This window comes from Glycine max, chromosome 6 (genome assembly GCF_000004515.6).
Source record: "Glycine max cultivar Williams 82 chromosome 6, Glycine_max_v4.0, whole genome shotgun sequence".
Classification (NCBI taxonomy): domain Eukaryota; kingdom Viridiplantae; phylum Streptophyta; class Magnoliopsida; order Fabales; family Fabaceae; genus Glycine; species Glycine max.
This window is the reverse complement of record NC_038242.2, coordinates 9,561,590-9,580,173: the sequence shown is the minus strand read 5'-3', so window position 1 is coordinate 9,580,173 and position 18,584 is coordinate 9,561,590. Positions and strand designations below refer to the sequence as shown.

At 31.0% G+C, this 18,584-nt stretch overlaps 1 protein-coding gene and 1 pseudogene across 2 annotated transcripts; one reads left to right on the top strand and one right to left on the bottom strand.

Annotated features, from left to right (window-relative positions):
- Positions 1-405: 405 nt before the first annotated feature.
- LOC100793072 (probable receptor-like serine/threonine-protein kinase At5g57670) lies at positions 406-4,497 on the bottom strand (annotated as a pseudogene).
- Positions 4,498-12,985: 8,488 nt separating this feature from the next.
- TCHQD1 (glutathione S-transferase TCHQD-like) lies at positions 12,986-15,893 on the top strand. 2 transcript variants are annotated; one of them, NM_001317681.2, is made up of 3 exons: positions 12,986-13,232; positions 13,985-14,282; positions 14,818-15,893. In NM_001317681.2, exons 2-3 carry the CDS (start codon positions 14,074-14,076, stop codon positions 15,410-15,412), a joined length of 804 nt encoding a protein of 267 aa, NP_001304610.1. In that variant the 5' UTR covers positions 12,986-13,232; positions 13,985-14,073; the 3' UTR covers positions 15,413-15,893. The 2 variants fall into 2 exon arrangements, with proteins under 2 accessions (NP_001304610.1, XP_014631843.1); XM_014776357.3 differs by having other exon boundaries at positions 13,225-13,302; positions 14,818-15,822.
- The last annotated feature ends 2,691 nt before the right edge of the window (positions 15,894-18,584 follow it).

Below are 18,584 nucleotides of genomic sequence, written 5' to 3'. Positions count from 1 at the left end.
ACAATAAGCACATGATGATAAATTCTGCATTCCGTATCCATTTTTTCCATTATAGCACAAAAGAATATGGAAACCTATTATAAAGAAATAATCATGTTTATGGTACACATCCAAATTATAACCAATCAAACAATCTGTACTTTTTTTTAAGTTTAAAGTTTAAACCTAAGATTTTATGTAAACTACCCAAACTTTTTGCTAATAGGCCAATCTTAGTGGGTTATCAAATAATTTGTACTACTTCTATTAGCTTTACAGAACATATGTCTGACAATAAAAAATTTATCCGTTCTTTTAAATTATAATGTAATTATAAAAAAAAAACTAATAATATATCAAATTTTATTTATTTAATCTAGTCAACCCAAATTCTGTAAACTCTGTCAATAAAGTATATTTCTCAAATTAAGAGGTTAATATCCAATTTATCACTGGTATGCATATTTTGTATAACTCGATACAAATACTGCTGCAGAAAGAAGGATTCTGCGTGAAGAACTTAAAAGGCAACAGACATTCAGTGAAATAAAAGAAACCCAGGGACGAAATTGCTATAGCCTTGTTAAAATGCAAAGCTATGATCCTTATGCTCTAAATACAACTTCTTCATCTTTTTATCAATACAAATTACAAAACTCGATCGAATTGAGATCATGGACAAAAATAGAAACCATTTCAAGTATAGAATGAAAAGGGGTAACTAGCCTAACAACTTATAAGGCCTAGTTTCCTCATTATTAAGGAAAGGAGGAGGGCACACACAAACATCCTGTCACCCTAAATCCATTTTAAACCCATAGAAGATGCCATTGTTAATGGAAGAGGCACAAGAAAACTGTATCTACAAAAGAGATTAAGGTCAAAGGGTTGAGCTTCTTCTAGCGATTTGCTAGCAGTTTGCTCAGTCAAAGCTTGATGCACGGCTCCACCGGCCTCTCAAGTAGTCCTCCAAAGTGAGACCCTGCTCAACACTGCACATGGAGAGCAAGTCATCCTCCACATCAAGCAGTGCAAGATTTATATGTGACTGTAGATTACTAGGTGGACACGCTTCATCGTCAAGCATTTCTGGTGGGTCCAAAGCATTAACTTGTAACCTTGCCCACTTGATTGCCTCGGCGTCACCTTGAAGGAGCTTTGAGATCTGTGGTCCAATAGAATATCCATGAGATTTTCAATAAAGGACTATTGTAGAGAATGAGAATATTTCTATGGTGATCAAAGAAGATAAAGTTAAGGGCTGCACTATAGAGGTCAGGTATCACATGATTTAGGATAAACAAAACACAAAAAGTCCGTCCATTGTCCAGGAAATTACACTCCATATGCAACAAAGGCGTCTATTATTTGATGACATAGTGCACACAATTTGCAATAAAGTCAAAAGTGGACCACTTACAAGGTTCATTTGAGGCCTAGCCCTTGGAGCACGTTTTATACAGAGAGTGGCTGCCAATACGATCTTTTCCATCTCCTCATGATCATAATTATCACCTAAACTAGGATCTAACAATTGCAACACCTTTCCACTATTTAGAATCGGACTTGCCTGCGAAAGTGCGTTTCTATTATAATTTTCACAATACATATAATTAGGAAATAAGAAGTAAACGAGATGCCAGAGCATAGGACTATACAGAAACATACCCACATAACAAGACTCTCTTGGCCTTTTGGATAATCACGGCTTATGGGCTTTCTCCCTGAAAGAAGCTCAAGGAGCACGACACCGAATGCATAGACATCAATCTTATCATTTACTTTGCCGTACATGAAGTATTCAGGAGCCAAGTAACTGCATAAATGAGTGTAATACATAATTTAGGACCATTTCAAATGCACCTCTCTCGGCAGCATGTACTTATAAAGGGGATGGTATAGTTATGCAGGGTTTAAAAGTACAAACCCAAAGGTTCCAGCAACATCTGTGCATGTTATATGTGATGACAAGGTTGATGCCCATTTTGCCAGTCCAAAATCAGAGAGCTAAAGAAAATCAAGTAGAACATGATCATCAATAAATAAAAATTGTTCAAAATTAAAAGTCATTCAATCAAAAGATAAATACCTGGGGTTCAAAATTCTCAGATAATAATACATTTGATGACTTCACATCCCGATGGATCACAGGTTGATCATCTTTAGAATGCAGATAATCTAAAGCCTCAGCAACACCTACTGCTACCTTATATCTCTCGGACCAACCAAACACAAGTGAATTTTTCTTATTACCTATTCTGGCATGAAATAAAAGGAAGTAAATAAACAGTTGCCAAACCACATAGAAAAACAAAAGAGGGATATAGTAATGTATATTTGTGTACCATGAAGGTTCTCTTCAAGGCTTCCTCTTGATAAGAAATCATAAACGAGAAGAAGTTTGCCATTCTCAAAGCAGAACCCCAGGAGGGAAATAATGTTTTTGTGATGCAAGGTGGTGATAATTTCTATTTCCAGAAGAAATTCCGACAACACATCATCAGAAGGATTTAGGATCTTGACGGCAAGTTCCTTGCCATCAGGAAGGCAGCCTCTATAAACCTGACTGCTTCCTCCTTTCCCGATCAAGTTTTCTAAAATCACAATGGTAACCACATTAAAAGATACTAAAATAAACCATTTTGATAAATTGAACCCAGTCAAACTAACACTAGGAAACAAACCATGCAAGAAATTCGATGTGGCCGATACAAGTTCTTGGTACTCAAACAATCGGCAAGTTGACGAGTATTTCTCATGAAGGCCCTCCAATTCTTTAGGAATGTTTCCTGAATTGTTTTCAGGCGAAGAAGCAGTCCCTAATTCAGCATCTACCAGAACAAGAGCGCCACTTTCACTATCTAAAGCCGCAGGCTGATCTTGACCTTGATCACAAATTTTAGATTTTTCATCACGATCTACAGCATATGAAAGGTTTCTAGAAGGCAACCTCATTGCCCACTGGACCACAGAGATCTGCAGGTGAAACAATGATCTACCAGCAGATTGCCTGTCCGATAAAATTCTTCCGTCTAGTAGTGGCCAACCTGGTTTCAATTCCGTTTTTGCTGCAACAGTGGGTTGCACAGGCACCATAGCCAAAGAATTCTCTCTACCCTCATCACCAGAAACTCCTTCTGCAGATTGGTAGAAAGAAGGGTCTGGCAATGCCAGGGTTGTGCCACAAATTGAACAGCTCGGATTTCTAACAGTTTCTTTAGATTCCAGAAAAAACTTCGCTAAACTGTGATCCGAAATCGGGCCAGTTTTCTTCTCATCGGCATCCATCCCTGAACTGTCATCACTTAGAACTTTTCTGTTCTTACCGAGTGTCCAATGTATTGAACCTAGCAAACCATTTCTGTTATGACGATCAACCCCTGCAAAACAAAAAAACAAAAAAACTCAATGACTGAGAATACTACTATGTCCATGAGATTCACAACAATCAAAACTAAGAACAATAAGAAACCTTGTAACTCTGCAACACTCGGCGGCGAGCTGTCACGCTTGAACACAACTTTCCCATTGTTGACAGCAAGAACACAACAATCCTTGGATAACTTTTTAGCGCAGTGCTTAGCTACAACGGTAGATGACCGGATTTTATGCAGGCCATGAGTAGTTCCAACCACAACATGAGTTGCGGAATAACCATTCGCTTCTCGAACCAAAGTTTTCTTCACTGACGAACCACGGCAAATTTTGAGCTTGAGATCCACCTAAGCAAAACCAAAAAAACTTAAAATTCAAAAAAGAAACAATTCCATAAACTTCAATTTTGTTTTTTCCTCTTTGGTTTCCAATAGGAAAAAAAAAGGTTTTCAAATTTAGGTCCTGGATTTCCCCACCAATTTGAAGACAACAAATGAATTTGCATATCCCGTTATAGTAATTGGAAAATAAAATTCACAAAGAAAGATGGTGTAAAATCAAACCTGTTTCAAATTGCAGAATCCTTTATAAGCAGCAAGAACAGAGTCAAACGCCTTGACAAGCGAAAGCAGCGACGATTTCCCGTCTCCATTCACGGTTTCTACGCAACCGCATTTCACCAATCAACCTCCACATTAAAAAAACAAAAACCCAAAAGAAAGAAAAAAAAGTAGAAATTCCTCTCCTACCATTGTTCCCAAGAACATGCAGAGCAACCACGGTATCACCAGGGTGTGCAACTTTGACCAAAGCCCATGTGAGCAATTCCTTGCTGGGGGAGTCCATCTTCACCCCCACCAGCACCGTGCGGCCACCGGAGCCGCCGGGACGGGTTTGCAGCATTTTTGACGACGTTAATGAGACAATCAGAGTGATGTCGTTTTGTGTTGTCGCAGACAGAGAGCTTGAGAGAGTGAGTAGTACTAAAGAAGAAATGAAGTGAGTGTGTTGTTTTGTAGTGAATTGTGATATGAATATGAATATGATGATATACTACTATGCAGCCACGACTTTGGTTTGGTTTGGTTTGGAAGTACTAGAGGTTGGTTCGGCTTAACCGTCGTTTGTTCGTTCGGTTTGTTTGATATTGAAGCTCCCACCCACGCCAAACTATGAAGGGTCTCACTTCAACAATAACTTTTCAGTTAAAACTATTATTATTAATCTATGACTTTTTAAACAAGATAGTTGAATGCCCTACAGTTTTGACCATGGATCCCACCTTCTTCTCCGTGTGCCACACATTGGACCTCAAACTTATGTATTTTTTAATGATGTTATATTCTTATTTTGTGAAATTCAGGCATCATTACCCATCTACCTTTTTAGAAATTGAATAAATTATACAAATATTCTAATTTTGTGAAATTATACAACTTTTTATAAAAAAAAATAATATTTACAGTTTTTTTTTGTGTGTGTGTGTAATCTCACAAAATACTATAAAATGTCAGTATAATTTACTCTGATAAATTAGTTGAAGGGGAATCCACTTTTTCTCGAATTAGAATTTGTAATCTAATGCATAAAAAAATATTGGTTGTTTTTATCCAGCATTTTTAAGAGAGATTTCAACTGAAGATAACAATTAAATCAAGTTATTCTAATCTTTAATCAGTAATTTTAAATTTCAAACTTAAATATGTAAGTGTTGACTATTTTTAAAAATTATATATATATATATATATATATATATATATATATATAATTTAAAATAATTATATTAAATTAGAGCTTTTTAGCTATTACTTTCCAACAAGATCAGTTTTAGTTATTTTTTCTTTTAACGAGAGTGTTGAAAGAAAATTTTTCCAATTGTTTATCTCTTTTAATCTATCATTTTTAACATCTTTAGTTTTAGTTTACATTTAATATAATTTTAAAAATATTAATAATTAAAATAACATTATATTATGACATAAATTATTTATCATAAATTTAAAATATAATTATATATTTAAAAATACTTATTTATTATAAATTTTAATTATATAAAATAAATATTTATTAATAACAGACTAATTAATGATCATATTTGCCTCAAATTGAATTATCTCATTATACACGTGGTGTTTGAGAAAAAACGAAAGGATGATTTTCAGAAATGAAATCAGGAGCAAATTTAATAAGAGGCTGCGCTAATTTTTGTTAAGTGTGATATAAGGAAATTATTAAAAGGATGAAGGTTCCGTATGCGTCAATTGCATTTGTGGATATTTTATTTGTGTTGGAATTGGTATTGTTACGTCATTCTCATTTCAATAACATCATGCTTTAAGTTGCTTCATTTTCAATCATGGTGTTAACATCCATCTACGTATGCTTGGAATACATATACATATGTACAATATGGATTTTCTATTTTAAGTTGCTTCAGGTCTGAATCCGAAGGTACGATTATTAGATAGTGGTTTGATTGTCTCTTGTTATGTTTTAATTATGCCATTTTTCACGTTCTCGTTATTCCATTCAACAACCATTCAGATCGTTTAAATTTTCCTTCACCTTTCTTTCATTTCATTTTCACTTTGTAAAAGCAAAAGTAATTCAAATCCACTAAGCTAAAAAAATGTCATTGCTAGTCCGAGAAACGTTAAAACCGTGTCTAATTATCATATTATATTTTTTAAAATTATTCATAAAGTAATAGAAATTGTCATATAATTTATTTCTATATAGTAAATTTGAATAATTATTTGAAATTAGATATCATATAATTTTTTTCTTATTTTGTAGCATAAGTTTTTTTTTCTAATCTTTATATTATATTAAAGTAATAATTTCTCTCCTAGTCAGTGATTTGTTGAAATATTTTTTTCTCAATTTTTAATTAATACTTGATTTTTTAATCAACATTAAATATAATAAAGCATTTTAAAATTATTGGTAAAGCAATAATTTATTAATTAGATTAATGTTATTATGTTCCGTACATAAAATTTCAAATTCCGGTGTTTTTATTGTTAATAAATTATTGTTTTTAAATATTATTTAAGGTTTCGTTTATATTAAAAAAAATGTTCATTTTATGAGATATTTATTACTAGTTGGTTTGAATTGTAGGTAGGTGATAGAAAACCGTAACCAGTACCTAGTAGTTAATGAATTTGTATTATATTAACACTTAATTAAATTTTCAAATATTATTATCATCCATTTGGATAAACAATTTAATTAAAGTCTTCTTGAACAAGTACTCGTTAAAATAATTTAAATTAATTGTTTCATATAAGCTGTAAGTTATTTTTAAAAGCCATTCTAGAGAATTTATTGAAATAAATTTAACATAATTTATGAACATTATATAATCTATTTTCATAAAATCTTTCATATATTTACACAAGTGTTTGTTAAAAAATAAGTTCAGATAAATTCTTTTGAACAGACTCTAAATAAGAGATTTGAAATGTACAAATGTGTGATCTTATCAAAGATACAACTGTAATTTGACATTAATCTTTTAGTTTTGTTGATACATGACATCAATTATTAGTTCCATTAATTAGAGATTATTGATCTGGGAAAAAAATCTCAAGAAGAAAAAAGACCAAATACTAAAGACAATTACTTTGCCAGTATGCTTAATAAATAATTTTCCTTTACTGTTTTAGATGCAATTTTAGAAAGAAAGAATAGAGTTTAATTAATGATAGAAAAGGTTTTTAAATTAAAAAAAAATATCCATAAAATATTTTAAGAAATTAACCTAAAACTAGTTAAATATCAAACTTTATTTTACTCCGCGCGATTAATCATTTGAAGATAATTTAAACATTTTTTTACTACATTTCTTAAAATATACTTACATTTAATAAATACTTCCATCACATCAATCATATAATTTTATCATAAATTGACCGCTGCGATAGCACCACTCCTTTTATATAATTTCTGTGCACTTAAATTCAATAGTAGTATTTAGAAAACAAGAGTAAATTAAATGCATTTGTTGATGAAACCGACCATATCAGGATTCAGGAGGAAGGCTTTAATGCACGTGATGGGCTCTCACGTCAAATCGTGTGTGTGGCTGTGGGTCTACCACCTCTTATATCAAATTTCCTTTATACCATTGAAATTAAGTAGAATAATGATAAAAGGAAAAATATAATGAATAAGAAAAGAAATTAATAAGAGATGTGTTGGATTACTATCATACTATGTAATAAGAAAGAAAGAGAGAAACAAAATAAAGGATGAAAAGTGAATGAAAGAGTAAAAAGAGTATTGAGTCTCTAAATAAATGAAAGACTATAAAATTAAAATGATCGCTAATAAAAATAAAATAAAATACTCTTAACTAAGCGCTAAAAGGTTAAAATAATATTTGAAGTAATATTTCAAAACATAGTATAAACTATTAATATATTTTTTTTATTAAAATGAAATATTTAACAAATAAAATAAATTTTTACCTAGTTGAAAGGTGTTAACAATGGCACCGTAATTTCTCGAGACCACGTGCCAATTGCATTGTCCTAAATATCTCCTACTTTGCCCAACATACAAGGGCATTTATGATTCTGGGTCGTTTGCTCTCACGTATGAAACTCATAATTACATGACATTTTATTATTTTTATTGAACGTTTCACTATTATTTTATTGAACTTCATAAATCTATATTATTTGTGTAAACAATTTATACTATTAATTAATTAAAAATTATTATAAAAATGATCTTACCATTCGTAATGATTTTTAATTGAATGATGTTTATACATTTCATACATATTTATTCATTAATTCCTTTTTAATATATTTGAAAGAGTTTATTTAGGTGAGAGATTGAGATGAGAGAATAAAAATAAAAGAGATATTAAACATGATGTTGTTTGGTTAAGATGAAATTATTAGAGAGATAAAAGATAGGTGGGTCCACATTAAAAAAATTCTTCATTTGAGTGGCATGAAAAAGTAAATAAATAGTACAAAAAATAGCGTATTCAAGATAATTCTTACTGAAAAATGTATCCAAAATAATTATAGGTATTTTTTAAGTTTCAACTCATTAAACTAATTTTATTTGGGTACGTGATTGTTTTTATCCTAAAAGAGTTTTGTATATAGAGAAAATCAAACACAAATTTTTTCATTAAATAAATAGTTCTCACTTATGTGAATATAATGAGATCTTATAAAGCATCATAGATAATTAATTATGCGTCATTCATTTCTAGTTAGTTGTAGTGCGATCATAATACACTTTGTAGATGTTGAGGAAGGATATTGGGTCATTTTTATGAGACTGATAAATTTTGTTTATAACTCATGTAGTCTACAACGTAATAACGATATATAGTAGAGATATTTCGGATACCAAGCCAATAGGAAACCCAATAGGAGGCTAATTTGTGGGGTTAGTTGAAACAAAGCTCCATGTGCCCTAACATGGATACAAAGACAAGCATGCCCACTAACTTGAAGGCCATTTTTGTGTATTTCAGCAGGGCTGTGTGGACATGCTCTAAAGTTGGATTCTGTTTGGGAGTATATAGGATTGAGGTTAGAATTTATAACCTTATTGATAAGTAATTTACATATTATCTAAACTCTCTACAATTAGTTCAATCCTAATGGGTTTCTTTGTTTGAAAATAATTGTTATATGTTGTGTGAAATATCATAAAACTCAAATTTAAAAAAAAAACGATGAAGTGTTAAATAAGAGCCCTATTTGCGCCTCTCACTTTAGTTACACTACAGTATTGACAATCATGAGGGCCTAATTAATTATTAAGATGTAACTGGTACTCATAGGCAATTACAAGCAACAAGGTGAGGAGGATTGGAGAACCTATCTAGCATTGCTTACTAAGACATCATTCCATTCATTCAGACATACAAACATAAAAATGAAAGGCTCTATCCATCTTTCATTCATTAACTAATAAAACATCAAGGTGGCGCCGTTTCTTCGAGCTTAATTAAGGCTTTAAAACATATTGCTCGTGGACATAGCTGGCTAGCTTCTCACCACTTACCCAAATAAAGGAACCAAGTTATAGGCCTAGGTAACTTATGGAACAAATAAACACTTGAATGATGCTCAACATAGTTTTAAATTGTGGTTGACAATCGCAATTGCAGTGGTAACATTATTTTTTTTCGAGTTATTATAATCGTATTATGATTACAACTGCATCCATATCAATCATCATATTTTTTCACAATTATTTACAATATAAAGATCTTTTGACTCATCGCAGCCATGGAACCATGGTGCTCAAATCTTGCCTAATAGAAAGAAAGCAAGATAGGCTTATTAGAATCATAGTATTTGTGATGGCGGTTACATGCAATAATTTATTTTGGTACAGTTTGAGTTGATTTTGGCCATAAATGGTGGTTAAGATGGAGTATGGAAAACCAAAACGACATATTAACCAAAAGGGAAACTGAGGATAGCGGCAATGACACCACAACCCCATCAAAACCTCACTCTTTTCTTAAACTAACTATTGGAATTTTTTCTCTGACAGTGAAACTTAGCTTGTCTGCTGGTGAGCTTACTTTCCATGATAAGACACTAATAGAAGCTACCGATTTTGTTCCAATTAGAATAAATTATCCTGTTTGTTAACCAACTTGATCACATACATATCATATATGTATATATAGTACTATTCATGACCGATACAAAAGTTTTAGTCAACTATATACACAGACAAAGAGGGGAATCTTGAATATCTAAAGACAAGAACAGAATATATATATAATTGACTATTGATCTTCTATATATGATTATTTGTTAGTTGCTTCTTTTTTTCAATTATCTTTTATTCTTATTAAGTAGACACGTAAATTCACAATTTAAATATTTTTTTAAAGAACATTTAAAAATATTATTAAACTTAGTTACCTAAATTGTTTGTTTCAAAGTATTCATCTACGTTATCCATCAGATTATAATTTTTTAAATTTAATAACTAGTCGGTACTCTATTGAAACATATGCTTGCATCGTGCTATTATAAAAAATTTACATCTACCATATGATCAAAATATTTATCAATAATATTATTTATCACTAAATTAATAAAGAAAATATTAAAAATATATAAATATTTATATGATTAACTAAAAATCAAATTTATGAATAAAAAACAAATTTAAGAATACAATTTTAAGGGAAAAGGACCAAAAGTTTAATAACTCAAGAAAATGGACTTCAATTTTGAATAAGAAAAATACACATTTTTTATCTTTTGTTTTTTCCTAAATAAAAAATGTAAAGATTGAGTAATTGGTGTAAAAACAATTAAATTTCAATTGTTAATGAATTTCCTTTCTAATTTAAATTGAGATTTACCAAAATTGGTGATTTTTAATAAATTTCAATCAATAACAAAGAGAGTTGCTCGTATTCCTCAATAAAAAAAAAAGTTGACTTAATTATTGTTTTAATTCCTAAATGAAAATATGCTTTTTTTGTCCCTAAATTTTGATAAATTGCTTTTTTTTAATCCCTAATATAATAAATTGACACTTTATAATGATTTTTAGCCCTTTGTGAGAATTTTAAAATACAAATTCAAGTGACTACAAAATAAAAATTAATTTATAGAAGTTAAAAATCATCACAAAGTGTCAATTTATTATGTTAGAGACTAAAAAAATAATTTGTCAAAATTCAGTAAATAAGCCAAAAAAAAGTTTATATTAGAAAAGAAAGAATCTAATCAATCTAGCTATTAAATAAAAAAATATTTATTATATTAAATTTTTTGTTGTCCTATTAATCTATATAGAAGAATCGTTTGAATTATTATGCGTTTTCCCAAAATTTCACAGAAAAAAAAATTGTTCTTCCCAAAATAAAAGCCACAAATGTAAACATATTTGAGTTCTTTTCCAAATTTAAAAAAGAAAAAAGATTTATAAATTATTTATAGCTCCTACTTCCTAATGTGGTTATAGACTTATAGTTGTAGGACCAGCAAGCAAGTAGCAAAGCCGTTCGAGAGGGGTAATTGGTGAGGTCCTTAGCATTAATGTATTTTGAGTATAATCAAGTTCAAAAATTGGAACCACATTTGCAGCATCAGACAGATTCTTGATTCCTCCAAAATTGAATTCGAAAACATGTTCGAGTTGAAGCACCCATTTTGGTCCATAATAACACCAGTTTTGAAATGAATGGTTGGAGCCACCATTGGGCCTACCAAATGACATGTATGCATCCAGCGCGATTAATTGCAGCTAAGATGCCGGAGAGAGGGCATAGTGAATTAATATGTCATTTCTTTTATCAGATTAATATGTCTAATTGATATCACTTGTTCTGCTTACCTAGAGGTCACATTTAATTTTTATTTGGAACTTTGGATACCATAAGTATGAGAAAAAAGGATTATATAGATTTTTGGTTTTTATGATAATAATTTTAAAGTCATATTAATAATGATATGTAATTAAATGATATGGTAAAGTTATTTTATAGTGTTTGTGAATGATCATTAAATTTCCATAAGTATATATGGTTTTTTTTTTTTTTAATTTTGATGGTCGAGAATGGAGAGTACAAGATATTGCTTCCTGCACTCTCCCGAATGTTTTTTTTACACTTTAGATTGGTCATTCCAAAAGGCAAAAAGGAAGAGTAGTTGGAAATATAATTTTACATTATAGATTGATTATTTCAAAGGGAATGTAGAACCACCTGCGAAGTGCAGGAAAATTCATGTTTCTATTGGACTGCTACTAAGTTCATTTGGGTTTTACGATTGGGCTTTTCTTATTGAGCGAGATTCAGCCCATGTAGGAGAAATATTCTTCACAAAACTAACTTTTGTAATGTAAATTTTTATACTATAAAAGCTTGTTTTCGTAATGTTAAATTCCATAAAGTTTTTATTTTTTTTGCAATGGAAGAATATTTCGTTAATGTTAATATACAAGATTTAGATTTTATGAAAGGACTAACGAGACAAATTACTCATTCAGAAACTATTATTCTGTTTTCTTAAATTGGAGGATTTTGCTTACCACAGCAAGGGGGCTAACTAATGGTATGTTTAACAGGAGAGAAAATGAAAGAAAAAAAAATAAAGAGAAAAAATATACGGATAATAAAATATTTTCTTTTGTTTGATTCGAGATAAATTAAAAGAAAATGAAAAAAAAACTTCTAAAATATTTTTTTTTAAATTCTTCCATTTTTATTTCTAATTCAAATTTAATTTTTTTTTCTTTCATTTTCTTTCTAATTCAAATTTTAAACATTTTCTTCTTTTATTTTCTTTCTTTCCAACCAGTACCAGTGACCATAAGTAAGGGATAGAGTAAAATCTGTCCCCTATTGCTATCCCTGATTACTCCCTCCTTCCACCTCTGTCAGGAATATTTATTTGATAATGAGATAATATTTTGAGATCAACTGCGATAAAATCTATTTATTTACCAAATCAAATAAATAGTACAGTTTAGAGTAGCTGGTAGTATTTTTTTTTCTTCATATTTGTTATTCTTAAGAAAAGAAAGGCTTTGGGAGTCAAAGGATGATGTAAGATGGTCCATATATATATATATATATTATATATATATATAAGTGAAAAGTGATTAGGTGACATGTGTCCATTCAGTTGAGCGAGTAGGCATACATGCCTTTGTGTTTCAACATCAACCTTAAAATGTGACTTTATTATTTGTTGTAAAATTCTGATCTCAATTCCGTTTGTGGTTTCCACTTTTTTAGCTGTCATTGATTTCTGCAAAACCAAAAGGACTCGTTTTTTGTTTGTGCCCACTTCACTCTCCACACGATCCCCCACGCTGACTTCTTTTCTTCTTCATTCCAGACTCTTCTTTTTTGCTTCTGGGTATCTCTCCTTCATTCATTTCATTGCCTCCTTATGCTTATGTTGTGTCTGCTTTCACTTCTTTTTCTGGGTTTGTCTAACTATTTTGTAGAGTTTTATACAACTGAATTGATTTTTTTTTTCTTTATGAATATTCTGAACCCCCCATCTAATATTTGTTTAATTGTCCGATTATTGAAATTATTTGAATTGGGGTGATACCTTTCTTTTGAACAAATCTGAGTTAACGATATTTTCTGGGGTTGGGTCAAGGTTTCATGTTCGATTTTCCCATATTTTTCATATACTTCTGAATGTAGACGTCTTGTTACACGCTCCTCTTTTACATAGGATCATACATATACTGAAATTTTACTTAAGGTAATAGTAAATCATAGCTGTAAAACAGATGTAACACTGCCAATCAAGGTTGTATGTCAATTTTCTGGTATTTGGAATGATAGCACTACATATCTCAATCTGTGGCTCTGACTTTTCTGTATTATGCATCAATTATGAATTATGACATGTGGTATTAGTTCTTCTCTGGAGGCTACTGTTGCATCCCTGCCAAGTTGGTATTTAATTAGAGTGGCTAGTAAAAGATGCTTTATCCTTTTCTTGACCCTATTTCATACTGTCTCTTATATTGATTGCTAGTCTTTCACATAATAATATATGTGGTTTCTGTAATTTATAAGCTTTTTATACAAGAATTTTAATAATAATTGAAGATGTTGCTCAGTGACAACTTGGATATCATTCTTTTGCAGACATCAGTGATCTGAATGATTTCTGGTGTTGGAACAGACGATAGTTCACTTGTAGCACAACCTGGTACTTCCTAAGAGGTGATAAGAAAATGCAATTGTACCATCATCCATTTGATTTGGACTCCCAGAAGGTGAGACTTGCGTTGGAAGAGAAAGGCATTGATTATACATCTCACCATGCCAATCCCATAACTGGCAAGAACTTGGATTCTTCATTCTTCAACATGAATCCCGGTGGAAGACTCCCTGTTTTCCAAAATGGGTCTCACATCCTTTACAAGACTATTGATATAATCCAGTATGCTCTCTTCACAATTTATTCATTCACCATCCTGTTATTATTGCCTCGAATTTGTGTATAAAAGAAATTTCACTTTGAAGATTTATGCGGCATTAGAAATTAACCTCCCTCCCCCACCCAAATGATTGCTGGCAAAGCTGCTCTCTACATATTTATCAGGGAATGAATCCATGTTGAATTTTCACATGATCATATCATGTGAAAATTGTGTCTATCTTCTTAAAGTACAGAAATTTTAATATGGTCCCACCTATTTAATTTTTCTATAAGAGAAATAGACAATTTTCACATGAAGCGGTCATGTGGAAATTCATGAGAGGATCTATTCTCTATGTATTATTACTCTCCAAACCAATTCCCTTGAAGCACACAAATTTTATGGTCTTTAAGGTATATGAAACATTGGATAAAGACATAAAGTAGTGGTTTTTATGCTTTCTTGATAAAGCATAATCACTGAACCTAAATGTCAAACTTGAAGTTACTTTTACATGCTTTTGTTATGAGTAATATAGTGCCATTGGATTTGCAGGTACATAGAAAGAATTGCTGTGTTCTCCTCAGGGTCTGAGAATATCAGTAGCAGTAGCAGGGAAGTGATTGAATGGATGCAGAAGATACAAGAGTGGGATCCTAAGTATTTTTCCCTTTCCCATATACCAGAGAAATACAGGATATACGTTTCCAAGTTCTTAAGGCGAGTGGTGATTGCTCGAATGTCCGAGTCCCCAGAATTAGCGGGTGCTTACCATAAGAAGTTAAAAGAAGCCTATCAGACTGAAGAGAAATTGAAAGAGGCAGCTGTATTGAGAAGGAGCAAGGAGCATTTGATTAGGCTGCTTGATGAAGCAGAGAGGCAGCTGAGTGAAACACCTTATTTAGCAGGTGAAGAGTTTACCATGGCGGATGTCATGCTCATTCCGGTGTTGGCTCGTTTAGTACTCTTGGATTTGGAAAATGAGTACATAACTGGCAGGCCCAACATTGCTGAGTATTGGGTTTTTGTTCAGCAGAGGCCTAGTTATAGGAAGGTGATTGGTAGGTATTTTGATGGTTGGAAAAAACACAAGACATTGTTGAAAACTTGGTGCTTTGTTCGTATTAGAAGTTTGCTGAAGAGGTACTAGTGACTAGTGAGGTACATATTGGTTGCCAAAAGGAAGTTGCATAAGAGTGAATATATGAAAGAGCTTTTTGTGTGTGTTGTAGTCTTGTAGATAAGGAGTTATAATAAATATTGTTCTTTGTATTTTCCCTTTTGGTTTCAACAATCTTGTTTTTTTTTTTTGAGAGAAAAGGGAGATTCATTTTTCTTTCTCCCTTGCCAAATGGTGATGAGGGATGCATCTTAGTGCTCAGTCTCCAAAAAATCTTTGGACTTGGTTGGTACTAAAACAACTTACGGTTGCTATCTTCCTTCATTGGTAAAAGAAGGGGAAAATTTGTGTTTCTGCAATCAATTAGCAATTTCTGTGCAATGTTGTGTACTGATATTGGAACAATTCCTTCCTATGAGGATATCTGCTTGTTTTGTGTACACTTTTTTTGGTATCTGTAAATGCAATGGCAACAATAAAGTACTCATTTCAAACGCTTGTGTCTCCTAAACAGATCATTCTGGTGTTATACATTTTCTTCTTGCTTTGTTGTATGATCATCAAAGATTAAAAAAAAAATCAGATTATAATAAAAATCTCATTATTGCTATTTTCTGTGATAGAACGTTGATTATCTGATCGGCAGGCTTGAATAAATGATAGGTTGGTCTGTTTATGAAGTTAGAAGTTATTTGAATTTATAATAATATGAATAATAACCATTTCAAGAGGTGTATTTTCCAAGAAAAGAGAGAGAAAGTGATAAATGTAATATAATAAGAAAAGAAGAAAAATATAGATAAATATCTTAAATGAATATAAAATAAAATGAAGAGTAAGGATGGATTAGAGTTACTCTTAGAATAACTTGATCCCTCCACATATAAGAGAAAGTGATGTCAAATGAATTTCACTCTTCTAAAAATGATATTTTATCTTAAAGAAAAGGTCAAAGTTGTAATAATAAATCAAAAACTGATTGATTGTGATTTTAATAACTTATACTAAGGGGAATTTGTGTACAATGGCCCTCATATTTTTGCAAATCAATGAGTCTTCTAATATCGGGGTATGTTAGTTTGTTATATTTTGTGATGCCTTATTTATAAAATGTGAGATTCATAAAATATTGTGATTTTGGCAAATTTTAACCGATAAAAAGAAATGCATTCAAAAGATTATATCAGACAGTGTATTTTTAGCATTTCTCTGCAATCAAAATTATATCTACAAGTTGTAATTACAAATCATTGAGGTTAGTTATCTCTAGCATAAAAATATGATTACTTGTAAGCCATTGGCCCATTGCCTCCAGGTCTCCCAACAGTAAGTGAATTGTCAGCATTTCAAGCATGGCTAATGTATCAGAACATTGGTTTAGCCTAACCATATTAAACTAATCCCGAACAACATAAATTTGAAAACTTTCTAATATTTTTTTTAAAACATTGAAATACTATTTATTTTTAAGAAAAATTGAAATATTATTATATTACTCCAATTTTACAGAAACAACTGATCAATATTATTACAGTACGTTAACGTGCTCACAACTACAATCCAATTTTACAGAGAAAAAAATGCACACATTTTGTTTATGGAAGGATGAGAAAACGAACATCATAATCTACCTGGAGAAACTGCAAAGAAAACATCATTGTTAGTTTTCCTTGGAAGTTGGACTTATTACCCTTTCATACACTTCACCCCATTACTACAAATGTTGTACCAAAAGTTTGTGTTTTCGTGAATAGCATTGAACACTCAGGTACGAGCAAGGTTATCAAATCGAGTTTCGAATTGTGAATCATAATTTGCATTAGATCATAACATTCAAGAGAAAAAAAAATTACTTCATATTAATCGTATTGTTTTAATGTAAATGATTTCCGTGAATCATAATTTGCATTGGATCGAAAGATTTAATGTCGATAAAAAATTACTTCAAATCTATCTTATTGTTCAATTAAACTTGAATTAATAAACAACTTAACCAAAAGTCTTATAAAACAAAAGTATTAGTTATATCTAACTCTACGAAGCTTTATCGTAGAAGAATCAAAACAAAGCAATTAAATACTCAACATAATATATACATTAATAAAGAGATTTAGTTCAGCATAACACGTAAGTTATTTTTTTATACTTATTTTTTATTCCTTGAATATAAAAAAAAAATACACGCAATCATTGAGTGATAAATTAAGTAGTAAAATAATCAAACATAATAAGTTCAGAGGTATTCCTTCAATTTCTTTCCATTTAACAATTTAAGTTTATATGACTTTTCAATTTTTAGTTAGAATTGGTGAAAAAAAAAAAAACAACAAATCATTGAATTGTGTGATTCATATTAATGATATGAAATTACATAGATTCATTCATGTACCATATTATAAGATACATCTTATAATAGGAATCGATAGGTACCTGAATTATACCGAATGGTAAGATTCAAATCATGAATAATAAGATTATGATAAGTATGGATAAGAGTGAAATGGGAGAGAAAATAAGAATAGAAAGTGGAAATAGAATGGAAGTTAAAAAATAGGGTTGCTTTAAATGAAATAATGAAAAAAGAAATTAAAAATAGGTGAGTCCCAGAAAAAAAAAAAAAAAAACTCTGGAAAATCGAAGAAGCGTTGAAGAAATGAAAAATAGATGGACCCCCAACGGTAAAAAAATTTCACGCTACCTAAAATAACCCTTTCTTTCCCACTCTTGCTAGTTGAAGAACCCTCACACCGTTGCGGTGTGTTTCTCGGATTTGCTTGAAAGTGACGCCAAAATGATTCTCTTATTAGCTCCACTCCATTTTAAGCTTCGATCTGCTCTCATTTCTCCTTTTCATTATCGATTGTTTTTGCCTTTTTGAGATGATAATCGATTTTGATGTTGTGTGCGACTAGTAATTGATTGATTATTGTCGAGTCGGTAATCAATTTTGTGTGTTGATAATGGATTTGAGCTGATTATGTTGATAATAGGATCTGGTATTTGATTTTCATAGTGATAATCAATTGTCATATTGGGAATTGATTATTGGTTCCTTGTAAACGATTTTTTTTTTTTTATAAAATGCCAAATTTGTTGTTTGAAACATACCGATAAGGGGACATAATAAGACTATAGAGAAAACTGGGGCACATTGTTCGACATAGATATTTGACATGTTGAATGAATAATTCCAACCTAGCAC

Coding starts and splice junctions, on each gene's coding strand:
- TCHQD1 (NM_001317681.2), top strand. CDS start 14,074: ATGCAATTGTACCATCATCCATTTGATTTGGACTCCCAGAAGGTGAGA. Junction 14,283..14,817: donor AAGACTATTGATATAATCCA/GTATGCTCTCTT, acceptor TTGGATTTGCAG/GTACATAGAAAGAATTGCTG.